The sequence below is a fragment of the Phascolarctos cinereus genome, unplaced genomic scaffold (assembly GCF_003287225.1).
Source record: "Phascolarctos cinereus isolate Bilbo 61053 unplaced genomic scaffold, phaCin_HiC Scaffold_5;HRSCAF=322, whole genome shotgun sequence".
In the NCBI taxonomy this organism is placed as follows: domain Eukaryota; kingdom Metazoa; phylum Chordata; class Mammalia; order Diprotodontia; family Phascolarctidae; genus Phascolarctos; species Phascolarctos cinereus.
The window spans coordinates 16,423,026-16,447,777 of NW_027555958.1; the positions used below are offsets into that span (position 1 = coordinate 16,423,026).

At 43.3% G+C, this 24,752-nt stretch overlaps 1 protein-coding gene across 4 annotated transcripts; it reads right to left on the reverse strand.

Annotated features, from left to right (window-relative positions):
• Window positions 1–1,058: 1,058 nt before the first annotated feature.
• On the reverse strand, window positions 1,059–21,108 carry SCIMP (SLP adaptor and CSK interacting membrane protein). Of its 4 annotated transcripts, none has more exons than XR_013486796.1 (6): window positions 20,893–21,108; window positions 11,498–11,621; window positions 8,874–8,937; window positions 6,837–6,919; window positions 2,578–4,658; window positions 1,059–1,994 (listed from the first exon to the last, which is right to left on the reverse strand). XR_013486796.1 is itself a non-coding variant. In XM_021005773.2 (5 exons), the coding sequence occupies exons 2-5, from the start codon at window positions 11,607–11,609 to the stop codon at window positions 4,531–4,533; spliced, it is 387 nt and encodes a 128-aa protein (XP_020861432.1). In that variant the 5' UTR covers window positions 11,610–11,621; window positions 20,893–21,108; the 3' UTR covers window positions 1,059–4,530. The 4 variants fall into 4 exon arrangements, 2 of the variants coding, with proteins under 2 accessions (XP_020861432.1, XP_078010826.1); XR_013486795.1 differs by having other exon boundaries at window positions 1,059–1,300; window positions 1,848–4,658; XM_021005773.2 differs by having other exon boundaries at window positions 1,059–4,658.
• Window positions 21,109–24,752: the final 3,644 nt, after the last annotated feature.

Here is a 24,752-nt window from a genome sequence, read left to right on the forward strand (position 1 = left end):
AAGTGAAAATAGAAAAGAGGAATGACTTTACCTCTCAGCCTCAGTTTCCTTGTCAGTAAAATGAGGATCATAGTAACACCTATGTCATAGGGTGTTTGTGAAGCTCAAATGAGAATATATATAAAGCACTTTGCAAAACTTAAAAGCGTCACATGAATGTTAGTTGTTACTGTTAAATGTGAAGTCAGCCAATCAGATATTAAGTACCTTCTATGTGCCAGGCATATGCCTTAAAATGCGGTTGAGATGGAGATGTGGGAAGTCATATCTCTGTCACCAGCTGTATCATGAGCTGCCTCCTCGCTTTCAGACCCACATTCTGTCTCTCTGACAACCACCACCACCTCCTCCGATTCTACATGTCCTCCCTCTCCCCAGCTTGTCCCTGTGTCATCCCTGGCTGCTTATCTTTGGTTTTTCTATATCTCCTATGTACACACAGCTGCCGTGGTCCATTGCTTATTGCTTTGTGACATCTCCTGTAACTTCTCCTTTCTTTTTATTCCCTCTGCCACCCCTGAGTTCAAGCCCTCATTGTCCCTGTATTCATTTATTCAAAAGCCATTTTTGAGTGTCTACTCTGAATACCCTCAACCCCAAAGATAAAATAAGGCATATGGTCCCCTTCCTCGTGGAACTTGACTATTGAAGTAATTTCCTCTCTGGCTCAGATTATAATGTCAGACCATAAGCTCCTGCTTCCAGCTCAGTTTTTCTGAAGCCTGCAGGGCTCTTTGTAACCCTTCTGTTTAAAAGCTGTTAGTATGTCCACATTTTCTACTCCTTAAAGTCCAAACTTCTTTACTTGGAATTCAGGGGGCTCTGAAATTTGGGCCTGATGTTCTTTTCTAGCTTGCTTCCCACTACACTCCTTCACACACCCTATAAACCGAAGCCCTTTCCTGTCTCCACACCTTTGCCCAGAATTTTGCTGTTTAGAATGCCCTTACCGTAAATCTCCACTGTCTCATATACTCTTCATGGCCCAGCTCAACTGCCTCCACCTTCATGCAACCTTCCACGTGTGGCAGGTGAGATGAAATGACTAAGGAAACAGGTTTAAGCTTCTGAGCATTTCGATTTATTGAACAATGTGTGCCAATCACCCAAGAAATCGGGACCAGTAGCCTTTCTTAGCTTAGGGCTAGACCCCAAATACTGGGGAGACAAATTTTTAAACATTAAAAACAAGACCGACTCATTAAAAGGAAACAATACAACATTAGGTAATCTGATTTGAACTGGAGGAAAGATTGAGGACTTCCAAATTGGGAGGGGGAGAGCAAACAGGTACAATTCCCTGAAATAAGAAACAGAGGTAATAATAAAAAAAAGAAACAGAGATGTCCCGCTCCTCCCAAGTGTCTGTAAACAATCAAAAGAACATGGAAACAATGACTGGTGAGCACGGGACCAGTTTTCAGATAAACACACGTGGGCTGCTTGAGATGTACAATTGTGAGAAAACTCCTTGCATCAGTCTTTGGATCTGACTGGGTTTCTGGTCAGCATCACACACACTTAAGGGTCTCTAAGCGATAAGTGGAGGTGGTCCAGTTTCTCAGCCATCCAGGGCTAGGTTCAAACAATGCATTTTCTCCTGATTTCCACAATTGACTAAAGTTTTCTCACAAGACAGAAATCCGACTAAACCCTTAATGGAGTCACAAGATGAAGTCGGTGTGATTCACTCAATTCTCACAGTACTCGCTCTCCTAATCCCCTTTAATTCCCTAAAAATGAATGGGCCTTAGGATCCTAGATCTCAAGCGGGATGGGAGCTTAGGGTCCACCCACTCCAGATGTTACAGGTGAGGGAATGGGCCCAAGGATGTTCAGTAACGTACCCAGATCACAGGGGTAACGGCCGAAGCAGGATTTGAAGTTTGGTCGGGAGCATGGTGCTCTTTCCCTGGGTCCTGCGCTTGCATCTCATGGCATGCCTACCTCCCATCTTCAATAACAGCTATTTGTGTCATATCGTAACTTCTCTCCTAGATAGGGAAATACTGTGAAGGCAGGGACTGTGTTTATTTGGCTTTCCTTCCCCTGAAGTGCTTTATACATGGCAGGCATTTCAAGTATTTGTTGAATGAAATCTCAGATCCCATTTTTTCTGAAGATTGTGGCCTTCATACGTCAGTCATTGCATTGTTTAAATTAGATATGATGAGTCCAGCCAGCCCTTAATTGTGCACACGTGGTAAGCTGTTTGTCCCCCTACCACCCGACACATTTGGGCTTACTTGTTGGGATGTATTCAGGATGTTTCTGCCTAAGCCTGAGCACCCACCGTAATTCCCACCACATGGTAGGCCCTTAATAGATGCCTATTGCTCGATTGCTTGCTAGATTAAACAATACAATTAAGAAGGTAAGCTTGTGGTTACTCCTCACAGCCTCCCTCCCACCAAAAAAAAAAGATGTGCTTTTTGGAATGAAGGAATAGAGTGGGGGTGGGGGAGCATATATTAAGTGCTTACTTCGTGAGCCCTGCACTAAGTGCTGGAGATACACATAGAAAAGGCAGACAGTCCCTCTCTAAAGGGGTTCACACTCTAATGGGGGAGACAGTACCTAGAGGAGGTTTCAGCTGCCAGTCAGATGGAAAGGTCCTTAGAGGCCAGCAGCAAAGCAGAGAGTCAGACCTCAGATAGAATCCCATCCGTTTCTGATGTAGAACCACTTCAGTGCCAAGGACTTTGGCAGCAAGAACTTTCCTTTTGGGGTCTTCGGTAGCTGTGGCCGAGGCAGCTGTAGGAGTCATTGCCAGGCTGCATCTCCATTGGAGCTGCCTCCTGGGATGCTGGCTGAGGGTACTGGGCTGGAAGTCCTGGCCTCAGCGTCCTGGGATGGCTCCACTGAGGTCTGAGGGGGGCTAATGGTCAAGATGAGTGGTTGAACTTGCCTGGCACTGCCTCCTGTCTGCCCCCACGCCAGGGTGCGTGGCAGGCTGCTTCAGCTAGACCGGCTTGCCTGCCCCGTATATCCCAGTTGATGGGGATGGCTGATTCTCCATGGGAGTTGCTTCCTCAGATAGTGGATATCAGGGTGAGGCTAGAAGGAGGACCAGTAACCTGGCATGGGCTGCCACGCCCAGAATCCCCATGCTTTTCTGCTGTTGGTGGCAGTTCGACATCAGCTGCTGCTGGTGGGGAAAATGAGCCCCTTCTCCACAAGATTTCTCTTCTCAGTAATGGGCCTGGGCTGGAAGCAGGAGATCTGATGGTTTGGAGGGCACTGTTTTTCCCAAGGCTCTTGGGATCAGAGTCCTGGGCTATCCCCATCAGGGTCTAAGAGGAGATGGTGGTCAAGGTGGTCGATAGCATTGTCTTTGTCACTATTTAAATAACTCACTGGACCAAAAAATTAAGAGAAACCCATTTCACAAATTGAGCAGATCAGTTCTTCCTCTGTAAATCAGCTTACGGTTGAAATATAATTCAGAGGATTTTCATCCATTTGTAACTAGCCATTTTCTTTTCCATCACAATCCCTGAATTTTCTTGGCTACCCGAGATTTCTCATGATTGGTCGATTGAGCTGTCACTTCAAACACTTTCATGACACAACAATATGGTGAAAAAATTACTATTTCTGAGTACCATAAGTACAGCCAGCACTGTGGAATCACAGAGGAAAATCTTATCCATGGTTCGAAGACTTACGGTCGAGTTAATCAACTATGACAGTTATTTAAGGGACAGGGATAGAGAATGGAAGAAGGTGGCCCAAAAGAGGGACGTTCTGCCTCCAAGGATTGGGCATCTGAGCTGAGACAGAGCACGAGGGTGCAACAACCATCCCAGCAGCTTCCATAGCGCTCACGGGGCTTCCCAGGCTACAGGATGAGGGCAGTTCAGAGGACAGCAGGAGCAGTGAGACAGCAGAGCTCGCTAGAATTCCACTGAAATGGCCCGGCATTGATACTTTTAGCATTGTATACATACGACAAAAATGTGAGAATACTTACAAAGAAAGACATACGTACAAATTACGGAATAGATTGAATACATTAGTGCTGAGTCTACTGCTCAGTCATTTCAGTCATGTCCAACCCTTTATGACCCCATTTGGGCTTTTCTTGGCAGAAATACTGGAGCAGTTTGTCATTTCCTTCTCCAGCTCATTTGACAGATGAGGAAACTGAGGCAAGCAGGGTGAAGTTGCCTGCCCAGATGAGGAAGCTCCAGCCCAGAGAAAGGAAAGGATTTGCCCACAGTCACGCAGATCATTAGCATGAGAGGCAGCAACTGAGCCAGGCCTCCCGTATCCAAGGCCTGTCCATTCCACCATCCTCAACTGTGTTCCCTCCAGAGAAGAAGGCTATGTGATTTCTTCCAGCACTCATTCCTTCCTCTTCCTATTGGCCATCTTGGATGTTTATAAGCTTAGAAAGTGTTTATCTTACAACGTTTAATAAAAGCACATCTGCCCCTGCTATAGGTCCGCTTTCGTGGTTATTTAAGAATAAACTAAGTCAAGTCTTTTCATGCTTGCAGAAATGAAGAAATGGCTATTTCAAAATGATTAATTCTCATATGTGTAGGAGATGTCAACATCATCATAGTCTGAGATAGCCTCAATATAACTAGGAACAGAAACTGTCTTTTTCATTACAGTTGAATAAGGTTGTTGGCTTTCATTTTCCTGGGGAGCTGTAAAGCAGAAAAAAAAATACCCTTAGTAGTTATATCTGATGTCCAAATACATCTTCCTGACTGAATTAAGAGTTATGTGAACTAGAGTTTATTTCAGTGATTTTTACTCTTCTAGTGAACTAGATCAATATTTTGAACCCCAGTTTACAAGTCAAATTTAATCACATATGTATAACATATATGTGTATGCATACACATGTAGGTATCCATGTATATGTGTATACACACACACACACACACACACACACACACATATACACACTGAGAGTCTTCCAGGGAGTCAATGGCAAAGATACTTTCAGATACCATGGCTCATCATTTTCTAAGTTAGATCAAGTTGCCCTGGACCTCAGGATAAAGGTGAAATCAAGCTTTCATCTTGACTCCCTAGAACATAAGTTGACTAGATCTCATTGCCAAATGTGGGCAGTTGGGCTAACTTGATAAATCATCCAATGCCAGCATTGTGCCCTGAACAGAACAGATGCTTGATAAGGGTTTATTTAATTAAACCGAATCCTGGTTTTCATAAGAAAATTGGAGCAGCCCCATTTATTCTTTTTACATCCATCAAGATTTGCCAACCCTGTTGTTTTGGACTTTCCTTTATTAGATTAAAAACTTGGGCTGAAAAGAAAGGGTTGGGGGTGGGGAGGGAATGAGAGGGAGAACATGGCAGCCTTCCTTGAGAGAAAGAGAACTAGCAGACAGGGAGTTGGAAGGTGTAAACTACAGACTTTGGAATCCACTGTTTGATTCCATTTCTGGACGGTGTGTAACTGAATCATCATCATAGCTAACATTTATATAGCACTTGCTACGTGCCAGACACTATGCTAAGCATTTTATAACTATTACCTCATTTGATCCTTCCAATGACCCTGGGAGGTAGCTGCTGTTATGTCCCCATTTACAGATGCAGAAACTGAGGCAAGCAAGGGTTAAATGACTTGCCCAGGATCACAACTAGGAAATGTCTGAGACTGGATTTGAACTCAGGTCGGTACTGACTCCAAGTCTATCACTTTAGCCAGTGGGCCACCTAACTGCCCCCAGAGAAAGGACTCCTGCAGAAGGTGGGATTTGAAATGAGTCGTAGAGGGAGCCAGGGTAACTAATAGGTGATGGTGAGAAAGGATTGGGGAGAGACTGGAATCAGGGAGAACAGTCAGAAAGCTACTTCACTAGTCCAGGTGTGAGGTGGAAGAGCCTGTACCCAGGGTGGTGCTTGTATGAGGGGAGAGAAGGGAGCATGTACAGGAGATACCAAGAAGGTTAAAGACATGGCAGCAGTCGGCTATGTCGGGTGAGTGTGAGTGAGGAGTCAGGGATGATCGCTGGGCTGTGAGCTTCAGTGACAAGGAGGCTGGCAGGGACCTTGACAGTAACAGGGAGGTCAGGGAGAAGGAAAGGTTTGGTAGTGGGAGAGGGTAGGGGAACAATGAGTTCTGTTTTGGGCATTTTAAGTGTGAGATGCCTTTGGGACATCCGGTTCTAGATGTCCAAGAGCCAGTGATGTATGACCGTAGTTCAGGAGAAAGGTTAGGGCCGCACATATAGATCTGGTAATCATTGCACCCATGAGATAAGGCCAAGCAGGGTGATCTAGAGGGAGATGAGCAGAGCAGGGGTGGACTGCCACAGTTAGTGGGGACAATGCGGAAAAGGACAGAGTCATGATCTGAAGAGGAGAATCAGGAGAGATCAGGGTCACAAATGCTCAGAGGAAAGGGAACACCTAGGATCTTCTCCTCGCTTTCTGTAGCTTCTCAGCTGGAGAGAAGCTGAAGTCCCACTTTCTGCCTGAAGCCTTCCCTAATCTCCTTAACCGAAGGCCTGCTCTCTGAGCCTGTGTCTTCTTTGTACATAGTAATTTGCATGGTGTCTCCCCAATTAAATCCTCACGTCCATCCAATTCACCTGCTTGTCATGGCATCACCTCCCTGACACCATGGTCCTCTTCAAGAACTAAGGACAAACAGGAGCAGCAGCCCCTATTAGACTGGGAGCTCCTCGAGGGGAGGAACTGTCTCTTTAGTTAGCACTGGCACATAGTAGGTGCTTAATGAACGGTTATTGACCTGACTCATTTTCATCCTTGTATAGTAATTGCAAATTCTAGATGGATTAATTATCCCAACCTGAATGAAGCGAGCATCAATAAGCCATACTTACTGTGATTAACTGCATTTTCTGAAGCTGGAACACTTCGGGGAGGCAGAGGAGGTGAACACACGGTCGGTTCATTGGTGACATTCCTAAAAATACACATGGCTGCTGGTTATTGTTTTATTTATCACCAACAAATTTAAAGAAAAATTACTGAAAATGTACATGGTTGAAAACAGTAGTTTGCTGGTAAATGTTTAACAACCAGCTCCGCAGAATTAGCATTTTCTCTGTCACTTTCAGTCTGAACAATCAATAAAACAATAAATCAGGCTCTGACGTTCACACTTAGCCCTTGTCAGCTGGTTTGAGTTGGCCCCAGCATGGCCCGGGTTGAAAATCTAACATCTGAGTGACTTTTAAAACAACCTAAATTCTAAATATCTTTTGTAACTAATCCTTCAAACACAATTTCAATGGCCATCCGATATAGAAGGAAATGTGACGCTGAGAGAAAATGGCTGAATTTACAGTCCCAGCTCTAAATCTGTGACCTTCAGCAGCTACGAAACCTTAGGAAGGATTGATATAAAGATCTCTACCCTCAAACTTCGAGTGCGGCTTTTTGAGTGAGTCCAAGTTTTATAGAACAAATCTTTTTATTAGAGGGCCACGTGTGACCTCAAGGCTGCAGGTTCCCCACCCCTGGATAGCATGTAAAAGTATATTCTGCATACAGAATATCCTATTTTCTCATTTATTCTTATTATAGAATTGGTATATGTTTCTCTGCACAAGATATTTTATTCAAGACATGAAAATTATACTTCAGAATGTCACTGACTATATAAAGTCTCTTGATAGCGTATTAATCAGCACTTTCACAGTATGAATGTCAAAAATATATTCTTGTTATGTTTAATGCAATAGTTTGAAGATTAATAATACCAGCATGAATATGTAGCCTAAATCTGAGGTATGAGGAAAAAATGGAGATCGACATTTAAACTCTTTACCAAAATTAACTAGATAGGGAATGTCTTGTAAAATTGCTGAATCAGACATTTAAAAGCTTATTTCACAAATAAGCAAACAAGTGTGACATGATATTTCTAGTGGCTTTTTGCTCTAGCAGGAGAATAAATCCATTTAGTAAGCAGAATGACTATTTATAGTAATGAAGGGAATCGCAAAAAGGCTGAGTTCATAGCCATGGCCTAAGTAGCTAGGTGGCAAAATTGATAGAGGATTGGGCCTCGAGACCAGAAGATGTGAGTTCAAATCCAGCCTGAGACACTTAGTAACTTTATGAACCTGGGCAAGTCACTTAACCTCTGTTTGCCTCAGTTTCCTGAGCTGTAAAATGGGGATAATGATACCTACCTCATAGGGTTTTTGTAAATATCAAATGATCTAATATTGGTTAAGTGCCTGGCACATAGTAGGTGCTTAATAAATGCTTATTCCCTTTCCCCTTCAAATCCTGGCTCTGCCACTTAATACCTGTGTGACCCTGGGCAAATTATTTAACTTCTTCATTCTTTCCTCCTCTATAAAATGAAGGTTGGACTAGATGACCTCCCTATGACTAGATGACCAATTGTCTAACTATGATTCTAAACACTAAAGGCTATGGTGTTTGTCATCGGTCAGTCATTTTAGTTGTGTGTGACTCTCCATGACCCCATTTGGAGTTTTCTTGGCAAAGATACTGGAGCAGTTGGACATTTCCTTCTGCGGCTCATTTTACAGATAAGGAAACTGAGTCAAACAGGGTAAAAATGACTTGCCCAGGGTCACACAGCTAGTAAGTGTCTGAGGCCAGATTTGAACTCACAAAGATGAATCTTCCTGACTTCAGGCCCAGCGCTCTGTGCACTATGGTGCCACCTCGCTGCCCTAAAGGCTATAGTGAGAGCAGGCAAACAATTCTTAAGATGCAAAAGCAGAAGACTATATATATGACCTCTACCCATCCATCTCTACATCTATGGCAATAAACACTAATATAAAGGTTCTGGGGGGGGGAGGAGGAGGACAGGCAAATAATCCCTAACACTCAAAAGCTTAGAATTTTAGTGGCTACTTCAGAGAAAAACTTACTCATATACCATGTCTTCATCTTTCTGAGTGCGTTTGAAAGAGTTGGGAATTTTCCATTTCTTGCCTAAAGAAAGAGCATATTTGTTTATTTATCTAGAAAGAAAAGCAAAGACAATTATTTTGGAATTCATGAAATTCTTAAATCCAAAGATGGAAAAGTTGAAGACGATGGGGACGATCCCAAGTTCTAAGCTGCAAGGGCTGAGAGTTCTAAGGTGGCACCGTAGTACACAGAGCCCCGGGGCTAGAGTCAGGAAGACTTCGTGAGTTCGAATCTGATCTCAGACACTTACTAGCTGGGTGACCCTGGGCAAGTCACTTACCTTCAGCCTGCCTTGGTTTCCTCATCTGTAAAATGGGGATAATAACAGCAGGTCTACCTCATTTTGCAAACCTTAAAACTCAAGTCAAACCTTTAATACTAAATGAACCTTTAGCTCAAATTAGATCATTAGGAAGTGCTTCCTTATATATTCCGAGTTTAGATTTTTAATATGTACCCATTGCTCATAATGCTGCCTCCTGGGACCAAATTAAACAAATCTAATCCCTCTTTTATGTGTTAGCCACTGAAATAATTGAAGGAAGTTGTTATGTTCCTGCTAAGACTTCTCCTTCTCCAATCAGGTTCCTAAATTTTCTTCCCCAGTTATGGAGTCATAAAACAAGAATTTTTGTACCAGGGGTACCTGGTTTAGTTGAATGACACAAAGAACACCCTCAGTTGAGCTGGGGAGGAAGGATGAAATACGGTTTCTTTGGAGAGAGAGTCAGAGAACCTGGGACACCAGTGTGAGGCCACTTATGGGAAGGGGACGGGAAAAAGCAAGGCAGGATGGGCCGCCATCTTGCAGCTGCCCATTTTAACTATTCATTCGTGCCAATTAGATACTAAGAGCAGTTGTTTCCATGGAAGGATTGCAATTAGCATCGTTGCCCTCTAAATTCAACATCCAGATAAAATTGGTGCCCAAGGTCAAAGCCTCACTCATGCTGCCCTAGTTACCACTCTCCAGAAGTATATGCCTGCCCAGCTTTTACCTATCGTTTTTCTTTTAAGTAAGGTATACCTTAGGTTCCATCCACCAAGTCTCAGCAATGTCTCTGTAATCAAATTTGCCCCTTGTGTTAGAATCTCCAGTTTGTCTCCCTTGTTACCCATACTTCACTGATTTGAAAGTGTACAATAAATAAATAAATCATGATTTAAATTGTTTGTATTTAAATCGAAGATATAGAAATTTAGCAAGGATACAAAATTAACTTCAGATAAATCATAAGATAGACAAATCTATCTGTGGATAATCCAAACTGTATCATGTTTTCCTATATGTACCCATGAAGGCAGAAATACTTGACTTCATTCATATAATACCGAAACAGCCAGTCTTAATAAACCACCCAATTCCTTTTTTAAGTCTTTTAAGTCATCACAGATGTTTCCAGATAACACCCCTCTACCTCAGTATTTTTTATTTTTAACAAAGAACAGTTAAGCATAACCGGTTCACACATTGGCCATATATAGACAACATATGGTATTCCATACCCATAGTCCCCCACTTCTCATTTCCTCTCGATCCAAATTACACAACATTTAATTGTTCTTCCCCTGATTTACATCATCGAGGCCTTGCTTGTTTTACACCACATCAGTTCATGTGAGTTTTTCCCTGCTTCTGCCACATCTTCATATTTATCTAAACCACTTAATTCAATCAACAAACAGGCTCAAAATGAAAGAAATCAATCAGGTTAACCAGAGATGTCTTGATTTTTTACTTTTTGACTAATTGATTTGACATCTTGCAACCTTAGCTGGTGTCTCATGCTATTGAGAGAAATTAATATTATACTATTATATTAATAACCAGCTATTAATTTGTGATCCACTCTTTTCCCTCTTGTTTGTGTTAAAACCCATCTCCTGAAAAAGTCAGTCAGCCTCCGAAGGGCACGGCTGACTGAGGAGATTTGCTCAAAGCCCTCAAGGCACATGCTTGTCAGTTGGGCAGGACCCCACCCAACTAGGAGACCTAATTTCTGTTTAAAGTATATGTAGAATCTAGTCTGGGCAAGCCTTAACCAGGGGGAAGAACCCCTCCATTAGAGCTCAAGGCAACCCAGTTCATGAAGAAGAAACTAGCTAGAAAGGTCCAGATGAAGAGGGTTTCCCTGCCCAGATACTGACATGATCAAGCCACATTCTCAGCAGGAAGAGCTGAAGGCTTTTAGCCCACCTCCTCATTAAATGTCCACCAATCAGGGTTGATCTTCACTTGTCAGAGAGGTCCCTTACACAAAACATTGAAGGCATTTCAGGGTCTCCCTTGGCATCTTTGGTTGCCAAGAGAAAGCACTGACCATTAAGTTACTGATTGCTGGCTAGCCTAATTAATAAATTGATTATTAATTATCCAGAAACTCTGTCTCTCGAGGTTTTAATTTGTCTCACTATGGACTCAGAAGTATTATTAATAATAATTAATAATTAAAAGTGTTTAAAATAACCATAAAAGCCAGCCCCAAAGTGAGGACCATTGCCCTTTATGGAGCTATTACTCCTCAAACATTAAGCAAATTCTCACCCCTACCCATACCCCTCCAGTTGGACCGTTAGTTACCTTGTCTAAGCAGTCTCCTACAGATACAGTACATTACTAAGGCAAGTGTTACTGAAACAAGGATTATCGTTCCAGCCAAGAGGATCCAGAAATTCTGTAGCCACCAGTTCATTGTAATGCAACCCTGAGGAGGAAAAAAAGATGAGGTTAGAAGACCAGCAGAGGACTTGTTGGAGTAGGGGGAGTGGGAAATAATTACCTTGTGTTTTGCTCTCCATTACACTGTTAATTCTAGCCCAACTGGAGGTTGGTTTTCTTTTCTCTTTGCAGCCTGGTCCCAATCTGTATTTCTAGCCTAATTGCACACTACTGCCCCTTTTGCATTCTGTGATCAACCAACCTGGACTTCTCTCTGTTCCTCTCACAAGACACTCAAATTCCCACCTCCACACGTTTGCATTGGCTGTCCCCCCTGCCTAGAATGCCTGCCCATCTCTCTTCCACCTCACAGAATTCTACTCTTCCTTTGAAGATGCAGCTCCGATTCAACCTTCAACATGGAGCCTTTCCTCATCCCCCAACTGCTAGGGCCCTTCCTCCCTAACTACATTGGGTTTATTTGCATTTATCCTCTTTATTTTTTTTTTCCGTATAGGAGTGGGGTTGATTTAGTCAGTCATGTTAACCGTATCCCATTTTAAGTCAGTGATACTATTGATCAATCTCAATAGTATTTGGAACTGGGAATCTTTGCAAAGAATCATATTCAGAGAAGCTGAGGAAACTGTCATGGTCCAGAGTTCATTTGACTTAATGTTTCTTTTAAAACATGGTGGGGAAAAGGTTTTCATGGTGAAAACTAGGTAAAAATGAACAATGGTTTAAATGTTGTCCCATCCAAAGAGATTTATATTTTATAGGAGTCAAAGTTTCACATGGTTGAATTGCAAGCCTTCCTTAGCTGCTAAGAGAAAGGTTCAAGAGGCAGTGAGTTGGGGGCAGCTAGGTGTCACAGTAGATAGAGCACTAGCCCTGGAGTCAGGAGGACCTGAGTTCAAATCCATCCTCAGACACTGGATGTTAGCTGTGTGAGCCTGGGTAAGTCACTTAACCCTGATTGCTTCACAGAGGGGGGGGGCAGTGAGTCTTTCTCCTGTGCCTCCTAAAATCATACCACAGGTGATCACCGACTTTACCATGACTAAATTCAGACATGATTCTGTTACAGTTGAGAAAGGTATAGCTATTTCTAAATCAGGTTATTCTTGGGTAAACACCCACAACCAGCACATCCTGTCTGAATAAACAGCCTTTGAACATTACTAACCACTGATCCTTTTTAAAAAGCGGACTTTTGTTGATTTTCTATTTTATATCACCTACATTTCCCTCTGTATCCCTCCTCCTTCCCTGTCCTAGAGAGCCATCCTTTATAACAAAGCATTTCAAAAGGAAAAAAATGAAGAGAAAAAAGTTAATCAAAACAGATGAATACAAAGACATTATATTCCGTCTTCCATGCCCACGGACCACTCCCTCTGCAAAAGAGCAGAGAGCGGTATCTTTTCATCTCTCTCATCTGGGGCCATGTTTGTCCTGGATGATATCGCAACATTCTGGTCTGTTTCTTTTTTGACTGTTGTTCTACCCATTTACATTGCTTTAGTGGTTAAGTGTAATGTTTTCCTGGTTCTGTTCATTTCACTTTGCATCAGTTCTAGGACTGGAGTCAGGAAGACTCATCTTCATGAGTTCAAATCCAGCCTTAGACACTTAATAGCTGTGTGACCCTGGGCAAGTCACTTAACCATTGTCTGCCTCAGCTACCTCAACTGTAAAGTGGGGATAATAAAAGCAGCTACCTCCCAAGATTGTTTCCAGGACCAAATGAGATAATAATAGTAAAGCACTTATGATAATGAAGACTCTTAGAGGGAGTGCAGATGCCACACCTTGCTGAAATAGGACATGGACCCTGGAAAGAACACTGACTCCTCCCTCTGATGCTTACCTGTGTGACCTTCAACACATCTCTGTCTCGTGGGGTGGACAGTTGGTCCCTTCTGATTCTAGGGGGCACCATAGTGCACAGAGCACTGGGCCTGGAGTGAGGAAGACTCATCTTGAGTTCCAATCTGGCCTCAGACAGCTTGTGACCCTGGGCGAGTCACCTAACCCTATTTCCCTCAGTTTCCTCATCTGTAAAACAAGCTGGAGAAGGAAATAGCCAACTGCTCCAGTATCTCTGCCAAGAAAACCCCAAATGGGTCACGAAGAGTCGGATGTGACTGAACAACGAGAAGTCACCACCCCTCCCCAGACCTCAGTTTCTTTCTCTGTAAAAAGAGGGAGTTGGGCTAGACAGTCTCTAAGGCCCCTTCCAGCTCTAATCTCTGCAACTCCAGAATCTTCACGTTGTCATTGGTGTCCGTTTGTAAAACTCACTTTTGGCCTTGGAAAGGAAAACAAAAACAGTCCTGCCTCTGATGCCCATTGGCATTTTGTGTGTTTGACGCACCACAAAAACACTGGGGCCAGTTTTAGTTTCCAAAATTTCTGCTCCGAAGATTTCAGGATCAGGATGATAGACTTAGAATTGGAGGGAATCTCAGGGGTCTTCCAGTCCTATTCCCTCATTTTACAGAAGAGAAAACTGAGGTCCAGGGAAAGGCCCAACAGGTATGAAGGGGCAAAGGCAGGATTTGAACCCAGTGACTCCACTCCAGAGTCTGGGCTCTTTCCATGTTTTGTGGTTGTTCAACTGTTTTTCAGGCATGTTCAACTCTTCATGGCTCCATTTGGGGTTTTCTTGGCAGAGATACTGGAGTGACTTGCCCAGGGTCACACAGCTAGTAAGTATACAGATTTGAACTCAGGAAGATGAGTCTTCCTGACTCCAGTCCCAGCACTCTGTACTATGGCATCCCCTAGCTGCCCATAACAACCCATGCATAACTCACATTGCCATGCCATTATCATGAATTCAAGACCTGGGCAATGCCAGGGAGGCATCCTAGAGTCCATGGCAGGTCGGGTCACACCATTTTTCCATCTTTTTCTACAACTAAGGTTTCCCTTCCATAACTCATCATCGGTGGAATCTTTTGCAGCTGAGTTAGCAGGGCCAGACAACAAGAGAAGAGCAAGAGCCAGCACTTTGGGGCAAGAACTTTCTTCTGAGTCTCCCAAAACAGAAACCACTTATTTCTCCCCACTCCACAGCACCCACTTTCACTTCTCTAAAAAGGTTTTTCTGAAAAGTTGGGCTAGAGAATCCATCTGCCATGATTGAAAATTTCCATGACACAGCAAGCTTACAGTGGGGGGGGGGAGAGGGAGAGGAAGCATTGGAGATCCCCACACTTCTCAAAATGTGAGGACCAAGTAAGTGCAGGTGTGAGATCACAGTCGCAGAATTACGGAGCTAAAAGGAACCTTGGAGATGTTAGAGGCTGTTGGCCCAGTGGAAAGTGCACTGCCTCAGGAGTCAGGGTGGTGCCTCTGATTCTTACTGGCTAAGTGACCTTAGGTAAGTCCTTCTCCACCTGGGAAACTCAGTTTCCTCAATCTGTAAAAAGAAGGGTTTGGACAAGAATCTATCCAGCTCAACACTTTGCGACCTGGCTTTGAACCCTGTCTTTTCTCCTTGCTAATTGTGTGACGGTGGGAAGTCACTTAACCTTTCTGAGCCTTGGTCTCCTCATCTGTAAACCAAGGGATTTAAGTGATGTGGCCTTTGAAGCCCTTTCCAGCTCCAAATCTGTGACCTGAGTTCAAATCCTGCTTTTGTCACTACTTGTGTGACCTCAGTCATGTCACTTTTGTTTTTTCATATGTAAAATGAAGGATCCAGAGTAGACGGACTCTGAGGCCTCTTCTAACTCTGGAAACGTCCCTTTCTATAAAGCCTTCCTCACTCATTCACTCATCAGTTTGAGATAATCTCATGGAACATTCAGTTCCATGCCAGAAGACCTTTCTGAGAAATCGCCTGAACTCTCTGAAGCACAGTGCCCTCCTGCAGAATGGGACAGTGACCCCTTTCTCTGGCTCCTTCCCTCTTATTTCGAGGACGACATCAAATGAGGATCAGGTCATGGCAGATAGACATGGATGCGGAAAGGGGGTTGCTGGCGGGATGAAGCAGCTTCCAGGAGTGGCGTCCCTGGCAGCGGAGAAGTCAGGTGCTGAAGGGATCAGCTCCCGGAAGCCCAGCGGAGCCTCTCACCAGGAAAAGAAGCTGGACCCAAAAGGAACAGCAACTGCATGGGGACTGTCCAGCCGGAGAGAGAACTTCCAGGACCTGGGAATTGTCTCTGGTCCATCTGCACCCTGCCTGAAGGCATCACAACCGCTGTGCACGGGGCTCGTTTTTCCCGTGGATACTGTGGGGCAGCGCGCCCTCGGTTAGTGGGGCACGAGGCATGTTTGGAAGCTATCGTTCTTTACCATGCCATCGAAATAAATCACTTTGCTAAGAGGTAACTATGATGCATTCTCCTCCCATCAGCTGTTCTGGTCTCAGCTCCACAAACACCACGCCTTCCTTGGCGTTCCTCGCCTCCCAAACTCTCTGGTGACCCTTCCCAGCCTCCTTTTGTGAACTGTCTTCCCCTAACAGATCGTACAATCCTTGAAGGGGGGAGCTGTCTTCATTTTCTGCATTTGTAGCCTCAGCACTTACCACAGTGCCTGGCACATAGGAGGTGCTTAATAAATGTTTATTGACTACTAGTTCAATGTTAATGCAAGAGTGTCAGGAGTCAACATTGAGGGCCCTCTCGTAGAATTTGTAAGAGTCATAGCTGCCTTTTACCGATACAACTGATAAAATCAAGTGAGTTAGAAGAGTAAGTGAGAAGTGATGTTAGGATAAGCTAGGCCGGAGCAGCTAAGTGCCCTAGTAGGTAGACAGCAGGGCCTGGAATTAGGAAGATCCGAGTTCAAATCCAGCTATAGATACGTAATAGCTGTGTGACACGGGGCAAGTCACTTAACCTCTGTTTGCCTCAGTTTCCTCAACTGTGAAATGGGGATAATAATAACACCTCCTTCTCAGGGTCATTGTAAGGATCAAATGAGATATTTGCACAGTGCCTGGCATATAGAAAATACTAGTTGTTGCTATTATTGTTATTACTATTATTATTATTATTATTATTATTATTATTATACTGTGGTTACCTTGTCTGGGAATAGGTTTGCATTCTCTATGCAATTGCAGTGATTCATTGCAGAAATTTTTCTTTTAGTGTTTTCCTCCTTAGGTGGCACAGGGCATAGATCACCAGGCCTGGAGTCAGGAAGACTCATCTTCCGGAGTTCAAATCCAGCCTCAGACACTTACTACTGTGTGACCCTAGGCAAATCATGTAACCCTGTTTGCTTCAATTTCCTCTTCCGTAAAATGAGCAAACCGCTCCAGTATCCCCCAAAGGGAGTCACCAAGAGTCAGAAATGACTGGAAAATGGCTGAACAGCAGCCAGCACTTTGCTTCTTGGAAGCTTATTTCCAAGGAATTAGAATAGAGGAATTAACATTTCTTTTTTCTTTTTCAGAGTGCCACAAGGCAGTCCTTTTTTCTGGTGTCTTTCCTTCACTAGTCTGACAAGATTCTTTGAGATAACTTTTGCATGGTTGAATGCATGGCTGCTGATATCTAATGCATTATTGTACCCATTATGAGTATGGAAGTTGACATTAAACAATTAAACAAATATTGCTTCCCTGGAATATTCATGCCATGTTCTTTGCTTTTTAAAACTTTTTAAAAATTTTAAGCAAATCTAGCCTGTTTGCCTTAACAGGAAATGAGTTCAAACAGCTTTCCCAAGATTTTTTTCAATTTTTTTTTTCAATTAACAAAAATCTTTGTTTTTCTCTACAACTTTCTTCCCATTGGGGAAAAAAAAAGCAGAAGAAAATTCTTATAGGAAGTATACCTAGTCAAGCAGAACATCTTGCAATGGCCATGTATACAAAATGTCTTAATCCGTACCCTGCATGTACTGTCTGCTTCAAACAGGTGAAGAATGTATTTGGTAAGCCTAGAAGGTTACCAGCATGTGCTTCATCCCTGGTGCTCTACAATCATGGCTGGTCATTGCATTGGATCAAGGTTACAAAGTCTTTCAAACCAATTTTCCTCTATAACACTGTTGTCATTGACAAACTGCTTCCCTAGTTGCGTCCCGCACCAGCTCGTAGAGGTTCTCTGGGTTTTCTCAGAAACCACCTATTTCATCGTGGAACACGTCTGTTTCTTATGGCACAATAATATTACACTAAATTGATATGATTTTTTTTTTTTGGCATTTAGGGTTAAGTGACCTGCCCAGGGTCACACAGCTAATACGTGTTATGTGTCTGAGGTCGGATTTGAACTCAGGTCCTCCTGACTCCAGGGTGGGTGTTCTATCCACCATGCCACCTAGCTGCCCCCCCTAAATTGCTATTCTTAAAGCTTTGGTCTATCTGCACCGCTCCCCCAAACAATGCCCTACTGCCTCTAATATAAATTCAAATTTCGCTGTTGAAATTTTAATCCCTCCCCATTTCTTTCCCTCACATACTCTAGGGTCCAACCAGCTGGACCACCTGTTATTCCCGGTCCACGACATTCTATCTGTCCCTTGTGCCTAGACCATGCTCCTTCCTTACACCCATCTCTTGGAATCCCCAATTCCCTTCAAGGCTCAGGTCCCATGATACTTCCTTCATGAAAGTCTTCCTGGTTTCCCCAATGACTATTGCTCACTCTTCTCCCCCTAATTATTTTGTTTTGTAGGTATTTTTAGTTTCCTTCTCTGTGCACACATTATCTCCATTCCTTGAGGGCAGGAACTGTCTCATTGTTGTTCTCGTATCTCCAGCACCTGGCACAATACCTGGCATACAGTAGGCACTTAATAAATGCTTATTGTATTGATTGTAAATTTTATTGGGTTATAATAAACCCTATTATTCACGTGAAGGGCAACTGGGTGGTACAGTGGATAGAGCACTGGACTTGGAATCAGAAAGACTCATCTTCTTGAGTTCAAATCTGGCCTCAGACATTTCCTAGCTGTGTGACCCTGGACAAGTCACTTAACCCTGTTTGCCTCAGTTCCTCATCTGTAAAATAAGCTGGAGAAGGAAATAGCAAATTGCTCCAGTATCTCTGCCAAGAAAACCCCAGAATGGGGTCACAAAGAGTCAGATATGACTGAAGCAACTGAACAACAATAATAATTATTCATGTGAGGGTCAAATAATACAACAGATAGAGAGCCTTTGTACGTCTTAATGTCCTATTAAATGTGACTAGTTATGTGCTAGGTTAGCCAAACAAGGCAGATTTGTGTGCACACTTTCCAGATTCCCGGCCTTCATTTCTCACACCTCTGGGAATAGGTCTGAGACATGAAGCAGAGTGATTGAAAGTCTCAGTCTGAATGATAATCATAATTAATACAAATCGATACTGTTGCTCATGCAGTGGGATTGTCTGCTCACAACTTTTACAATTAGAAATAATATTGTATAAAAGGGATATCTATATTAGAAGATGAATTTCTAAAATATTCAGAAATGATGGCTATGTTGTATCTTTCATTTTAAAATTTCTCATGGATAGAGATTCCTTCCACAGGTACTCTTGGAAGTGTGTTTTGGTGTTTAAAAACGTACACCATCAACAAAGTCCTCCTTGGATCTAACGTGATTCTCTCTTGTTGGGCCTAACTCCTTTCCCCCTGCTCCCCCCCAATTCACTCTTGTAGGGAAAACTAGGCATATCCCGAAGAGAATTATTAATACATAATAATGACTCATATTTGTTAATGTTGTTCAGTTGTGTCCAACTCTTCATGACTCCATTTGGGGTTTTCTTGGCAAAGATGCTAGAGTGGTTTGCTATTTCCTCCTCCATATCATTTTACAGATGGAGAAACTGAGGCAAACAGGATGAAGTGTCTTGCCCAGGGTGACACAGCTAGTAACAGTCTGAGGCTGGATTTAAACTCATGTCTTCCTGACTCCAGGACTGGTGCTCTATCCCCACATCCTAAAGAGAGCTATTAGTACCTAATAATAACTCACATGCTTAATATGTACGTTAATGTACTTAATAAGTACATTCTTCACAACACCTGTTTGAGGCAGGCAGTACAAACATTGGTATTATTATCCCAGTTTAACGGATGGGAATACCGAGGCTTAGAGATAAGTAACTTCTCTGGTAAATTCATGCTGGGTAATCTATTCTAACTGTACTCTTCTCCCTGATAAATGCCCCCGACTCCTCTGACCCTTTCTCATTAATCTTCCAAATGCCTTTCCTTCTGATGATAAAAACTGTCTGGTGCTGAGGCAAGAAAGTACATCTTTCAGGGAGCTGCAGACCTAAAACTTTTCTGGGAATAGGAGGTAAGTCTGAAAAACTTAATTCTAAGAATTTAAAAATACCCATCTCAGTTCTCTATCAGTGAATCAAAAGGGCCTGTAAGCATTCCCACTATTCTGCTCTAAAGTCTTCTAACAAAGGGAAATGTAGTCAGCCCCCCTTAAACACTGCTGGAGGATGGGCTTGGAAGCCCTTGGGCAGACGGTTGGAACTAAGACTTTCCTCCTCTGCCCCTTTTAGATTTCAGGCCTAATCCCACTGATATGAGCAGTGTATGCCCTAGATTTAGGCCAGGCTACTTGGGCAAAATCTGTCTATCAGGGTAAAAAAATTGACAAATTTATACATCAGGGTCCTATTTTCACTTTGTCAAAATTAATCATGTGTTTAAATGAAGATATTTTACTGGATTGAAATCATTAGCGAGCATGGAGCAAATGAAAATGTGTTTGAATTTTCACAAGTAGGTTTGAATTTCACATGTTTTGCATTTTCAAGCAAGGCTGTAGACATAATCAATGTTTTTCCATACTGTTACCTATAATTGAGGCATAGATAGTCTTACACTAGCCCTTCAGGACAGAAGTGGCCTTGAGCAAGTCCCGTCTTCTCCCTGAGGGTCTCAGTTTTCCCCTTGAAAGAATGGGGTAGTTAGGCAAGATATACAAAGTCTCTTCCAGCCTTCTCAGTCTACGACCAGAACTAAAGACAAACAGGACCCCATTCACGTATTTTCTTTTCTGTTGTTCTGTGATCCTTTCACTGGGGCAGCTAGGTGGTGCAATGGACAGAGCTTGGAGTCAGGATGCTTCATCTTCTTGAATTCAAATCCAGCCTTAGAAACTTCCCAGCTGTGTGACCCTGGGCAAGTCACCTGACCCTGTTTGCCTCTGTTTCCTCATCTGTCAAGTGAGCTGGAGAAGGAAATGGCAAACCCCTCCAGTATCCCGGCCAAGAAAACCCCAAATGGGGTCACGAAGAGTTGGGCATGACTGAACAGTAACTACCTTAGCTAGTATTCCATCCTTAGTAGAGTGTCTGTCTAAAAGAGAAAGTTGAAAGGCTTACCTCTCCTTGCAGGTGCTCTCTCAGATGACTTTTCTTATTTGATTAAGCAGTGAGCCTGAACCAGCAGACCGAGGGAACAGTTAATCACTGGGTCCCCTTGGCTGCAAACTTGGAGACTTCTGAAACAAACCCTGATGCTACTTCCTTTTCTGACCAACTTTTTGAAGGAGGTGCAATCACCAAGTGGCTGGAAATCTGACTAAAGAGAAACGAGGAAGAGTTCCCCTTTCTAGTGGGTCAAAACTGGCTCCGATGCACTTAACAACATATTCACTTTGATTGTAGTTACTGGCTTACATGACTCACTGCTCACCACCTGCATCCGCTCCTAAAATATTGTAAACTTCCCCAGGAAGGTCATATTGAAAAGCTATGTTATTTCTCATCTGTGTATCCCTCACACATTGGCGTGGTACCTTGCATATAGGATACATCTTCACGGAGTTGAACTGAATGTGTCCTTGAATTTAGAATCCCCTCGCTACCCCAAAGGTCTTTCTGAAAACAGCCCTTCTCTGTTCTCTCCTTGAACGAAATATCACTTACTCTGTGTAGTTTGTACATAATTAGATAACACGAATACATCTTGTTTCCCTTGATAGAATCTAAGTTCCCTGAGGATAGGGTCTGTGTAATGTTGCCTCTCTATCTCCATTGCTTGGCACATAGCAGGACTTTAATAATAAATGCTTATTAACTGAGAACATTGAATCCTCAATCCAAAGCTATCTCTCCCTCTCTCTCTCTCTCTCTTTCTTTTTCTCTTTCTCTCTCTCTTTCTCTCTCGCTCTCCCTCTTTCTTTCTCTCTTTCTCCCTCTCTCTCTTTTTCTCTTTCTCTCTCTCTTTCTCTTTCTCCTTCTCTCTTTCTCTCTCTCTCCCTCTCTCTCTTTCTCTCTCTCTTCCTCTCTCTCTCTTTCTCTCTCTCTCCCTCTCTCTTTCTCTTTAGCTCTCTTTCTTTCTCTCTCTCTTTCTCTCTCTCTTTCTCTTTTTCTCTTTCTCTCCTCTCTCTCTTTCTCTCTCTTTTTCTCCCTCTCTCTTCCTCTCTCTCTCTCTCTCCCTCTCTCTCCCTCTCTCTCTCTCTCTCTCTCTCTCTCTCTCTCTCTCTCTCTCTCTCTCTCTCTCTCTCTCTCTCTCTCCCAACAAATGAGGAAGGTCATGTAAGTAACAAGTACCACATAATTATGCACTTTCAACAGAGAAAGGGACCCCTGAAAATCCTTGGACTTCCACAGAGGTTAAGACTTCCCAGCACTTGAAAAACCAGGTAGCAGAAAACATGTTGAACTTTTAGAGTGAGGGAGTACCTGAGTACAACTCCCACCTCTACTATTTACCACTTGTGTGGCTTTCAAAGCTTACTATTGCACCAAGACTTTTGGAACACCCGGGTACCAGGGGATCACCTACCGAGATTCGAAAGGAACATCTGAGCGCAGCTCTCCTTGTTTTGCAGTTGAGAACACTGAGGCATCTGGAGGTTAAACGACCTGCATCTCTGAGAGTCACACATTTCATTTCGTTTTCCTTTAGCAAATACACTTGTTGGCCAGAACGAAGCCTTCACCTAGTGCTGGCCTATCTGCTGTGAGCTTAGAGGCCAGATCAGTAAGGAAGGAGCATCAGAGAAAGCCTGAGCTCTCAGAGAGCAGGACATCCAGCGTAGAACCAAATACATTGGGCTCTGGGTAAAGAAAAGCTCAGAAGCGCTTTCCTTGACCAGCACTGAACCCTGTCACCCACTTTGTCAAAGTGCCCCGAGTAACCTCAGTGGGCCCTTTAACCTTCTGTCCCTGACTTTCTATCTGGAAGCCTGTATGGACTAAGAAGGTAGGGAGTGCCAGGGATTCTAACACATAGAATCCCACTAAAACGTGTTCCCCCCTGGTTTGAGTGTAGCAGGTACCCACCAATCTGTGGATATGCAGATGTTGAGAACAGACTTCCCTCATGCATGCCAACCCCTTGGATCCCACTACCTGGGATGGATGTTGGCAGAAGGTGATGGCCTGGGTCATCTAGAAATGGGGGCCGCCACGTTATCCATAAGAATCCCTGCAGAATATATATCAACTTGGGGGCAGGTAGGTGGTGCAGTGGATAGAGCTCTGGTCTTGGAGTCAGGGCAGTTGAAATCTGGTCTCAGACACCGGACACTTACTAGCTATGTGACCCTGGGCAACTCACTTAACCCCAATTGCCTCACCAAAAAATAGATAGATAGATAGATAGATAGATAGATAGATAGATAGATAGATAGATAGATAGATAGATAGATAGAGATAGATAGATATCGACTTGGAAAACTACATATTAACATGATGTTCTATTGCATCCTTATTTCTTTTATTAAATATTTCCCAATTGCCTTTTAATCTGCCGGTAGCTCTGGGTCTCACATCGCTGGTATGGGTTATGACAATTTGCTTGCTACAGTTTGCACTAGAAACTAGATTCAAAGACCCCACTTCCATAGCTTACCACCTGTGACTCTGGTCAAGTCACTAAACCTCCCTGGGCCTTAGTTTTCTCATCTGTAAAAAACGAGGGGAATAGACTAGATGGTCTCTGAGATCCCTTTCAACTCTAAGCCTACAATCCTCTGTGTGGATGGTGTCTAAAATGTGAAATGTTTTATCTTGGCAGCCATAATTAAGGGGACAGAGTCAGAGCTTGTGATTTCACTGGCATAGGGAAACTCCCAAGTTAGGAAAATTCCTCTGTCAATGCAGGTTGGCACCTTCTAGTCTTAGAAGGATGCCCAGAACACTCTGAGGTCAAGGGCCTTGCTCAGGCTCACACAGCCAGTAAGTGTCAAAAGTGGAACTTGAATCCAGATCTCTGGGGCTTTGAGGAAAGCTTGCTCACTGCTACCCCAAGCTGTCTCTCATAATTAGCGTTCATGGAATTTTCCTTATGGCTTTGGGAGCTTTGCCTTCTGAGCATCTGCTGCTTTTGATGGAAGACTCCAGGTCTGGTCATCACTGTCTCCTGGGCACCTGGGCCTTCCGCCCTCCAGACCAAGGCAGTTTGGGGAAAGATCTGAACTAGATGAGAGTCACATAAGGTTTGGTTTCATATTATTTGCACACACATGGTAACTCAGGAATTGTTCAGGGCTTTTATCTTGAGCTCATATAGCAAGTGAGTCCAAAAGGTCACCTGGGAATTAGGTGACCAAGGGGAGAAATTGAGTCTGGAAGAGCCTAGGCAGAACCTTCATTTCTTTCTTTCTTTCTTTCTTTCTTTCTTTCTTTCTTTCTTTCTTTCTTTCTTTCTTCTTTCTTTCTTTTTTTGAAACCCATTCTTTATTTCTTGAAAACAAATTTACAATATCTTTTGCTTTTGCACCACCTTCATTTCCAGATATACCCACCCCCCACCCACCCACCCCAGGCATCCCCTATAACAATAAATGTGAACAGGGTATGGTGGCACATCCCTATAATGCCCTGTAGAGGCTGCTAGGTGGCTCAGTGGATAGAGCACAGGGCTTGGAGTCAGGAAGACCTGAGTTCAAATGTGATTTCAGACACTTCCTAGCTGTGTGACCCTGGGCAAGTCATTCAACTTTTATTGGCCTTCATTTCCTCAACTGTAAATTAGGGTTTTTGTGAGGATCAAATGAGATAATATTTGCAAAGTGGTTGGGACATAGTAGGTGTTTAATAAATGTGTGTTCCCCCTCCCTTGTTTGCTGCCAGAGTGGCTCAGGCTGGTGGATCTCCTGAGCTTGAGAGTAAGGCTAAAACTAGTGGGGTGTCTGCATCAAGTAAAATGCACAGGACAAGGAGACCAAATATACTGAAATGAAGATGTAATTGTTTTCCGACCAAATCCATGCACCCCAGGTTAGTAACAC

Excerpts from the sequence above, each read along its gene's own strand:
- SCIMP (XM_021005773.2), bottom strand. The coding sequence starts at position 11,609 with ATGAACTGGTGGCTACAGAATTTCTGGATCCTCTTGGCTGGAACGATA. Across the intron at positions 8,938-11,497 it reads TAGGAGACTGCTTAGACAAG|GCAAGAAATGGAAAATTCCC; the intron begins GTAACTAACGGT and ends CTCTTTCTTTAG. Across the intron at positions 4,659-6,836 it reads AGAAAATGCAGTTAATCACA|CTCCCCAGGAAAATGAAAGC; the intron begins GTAAGTATGGCT and ends TCTGCTTTACAG.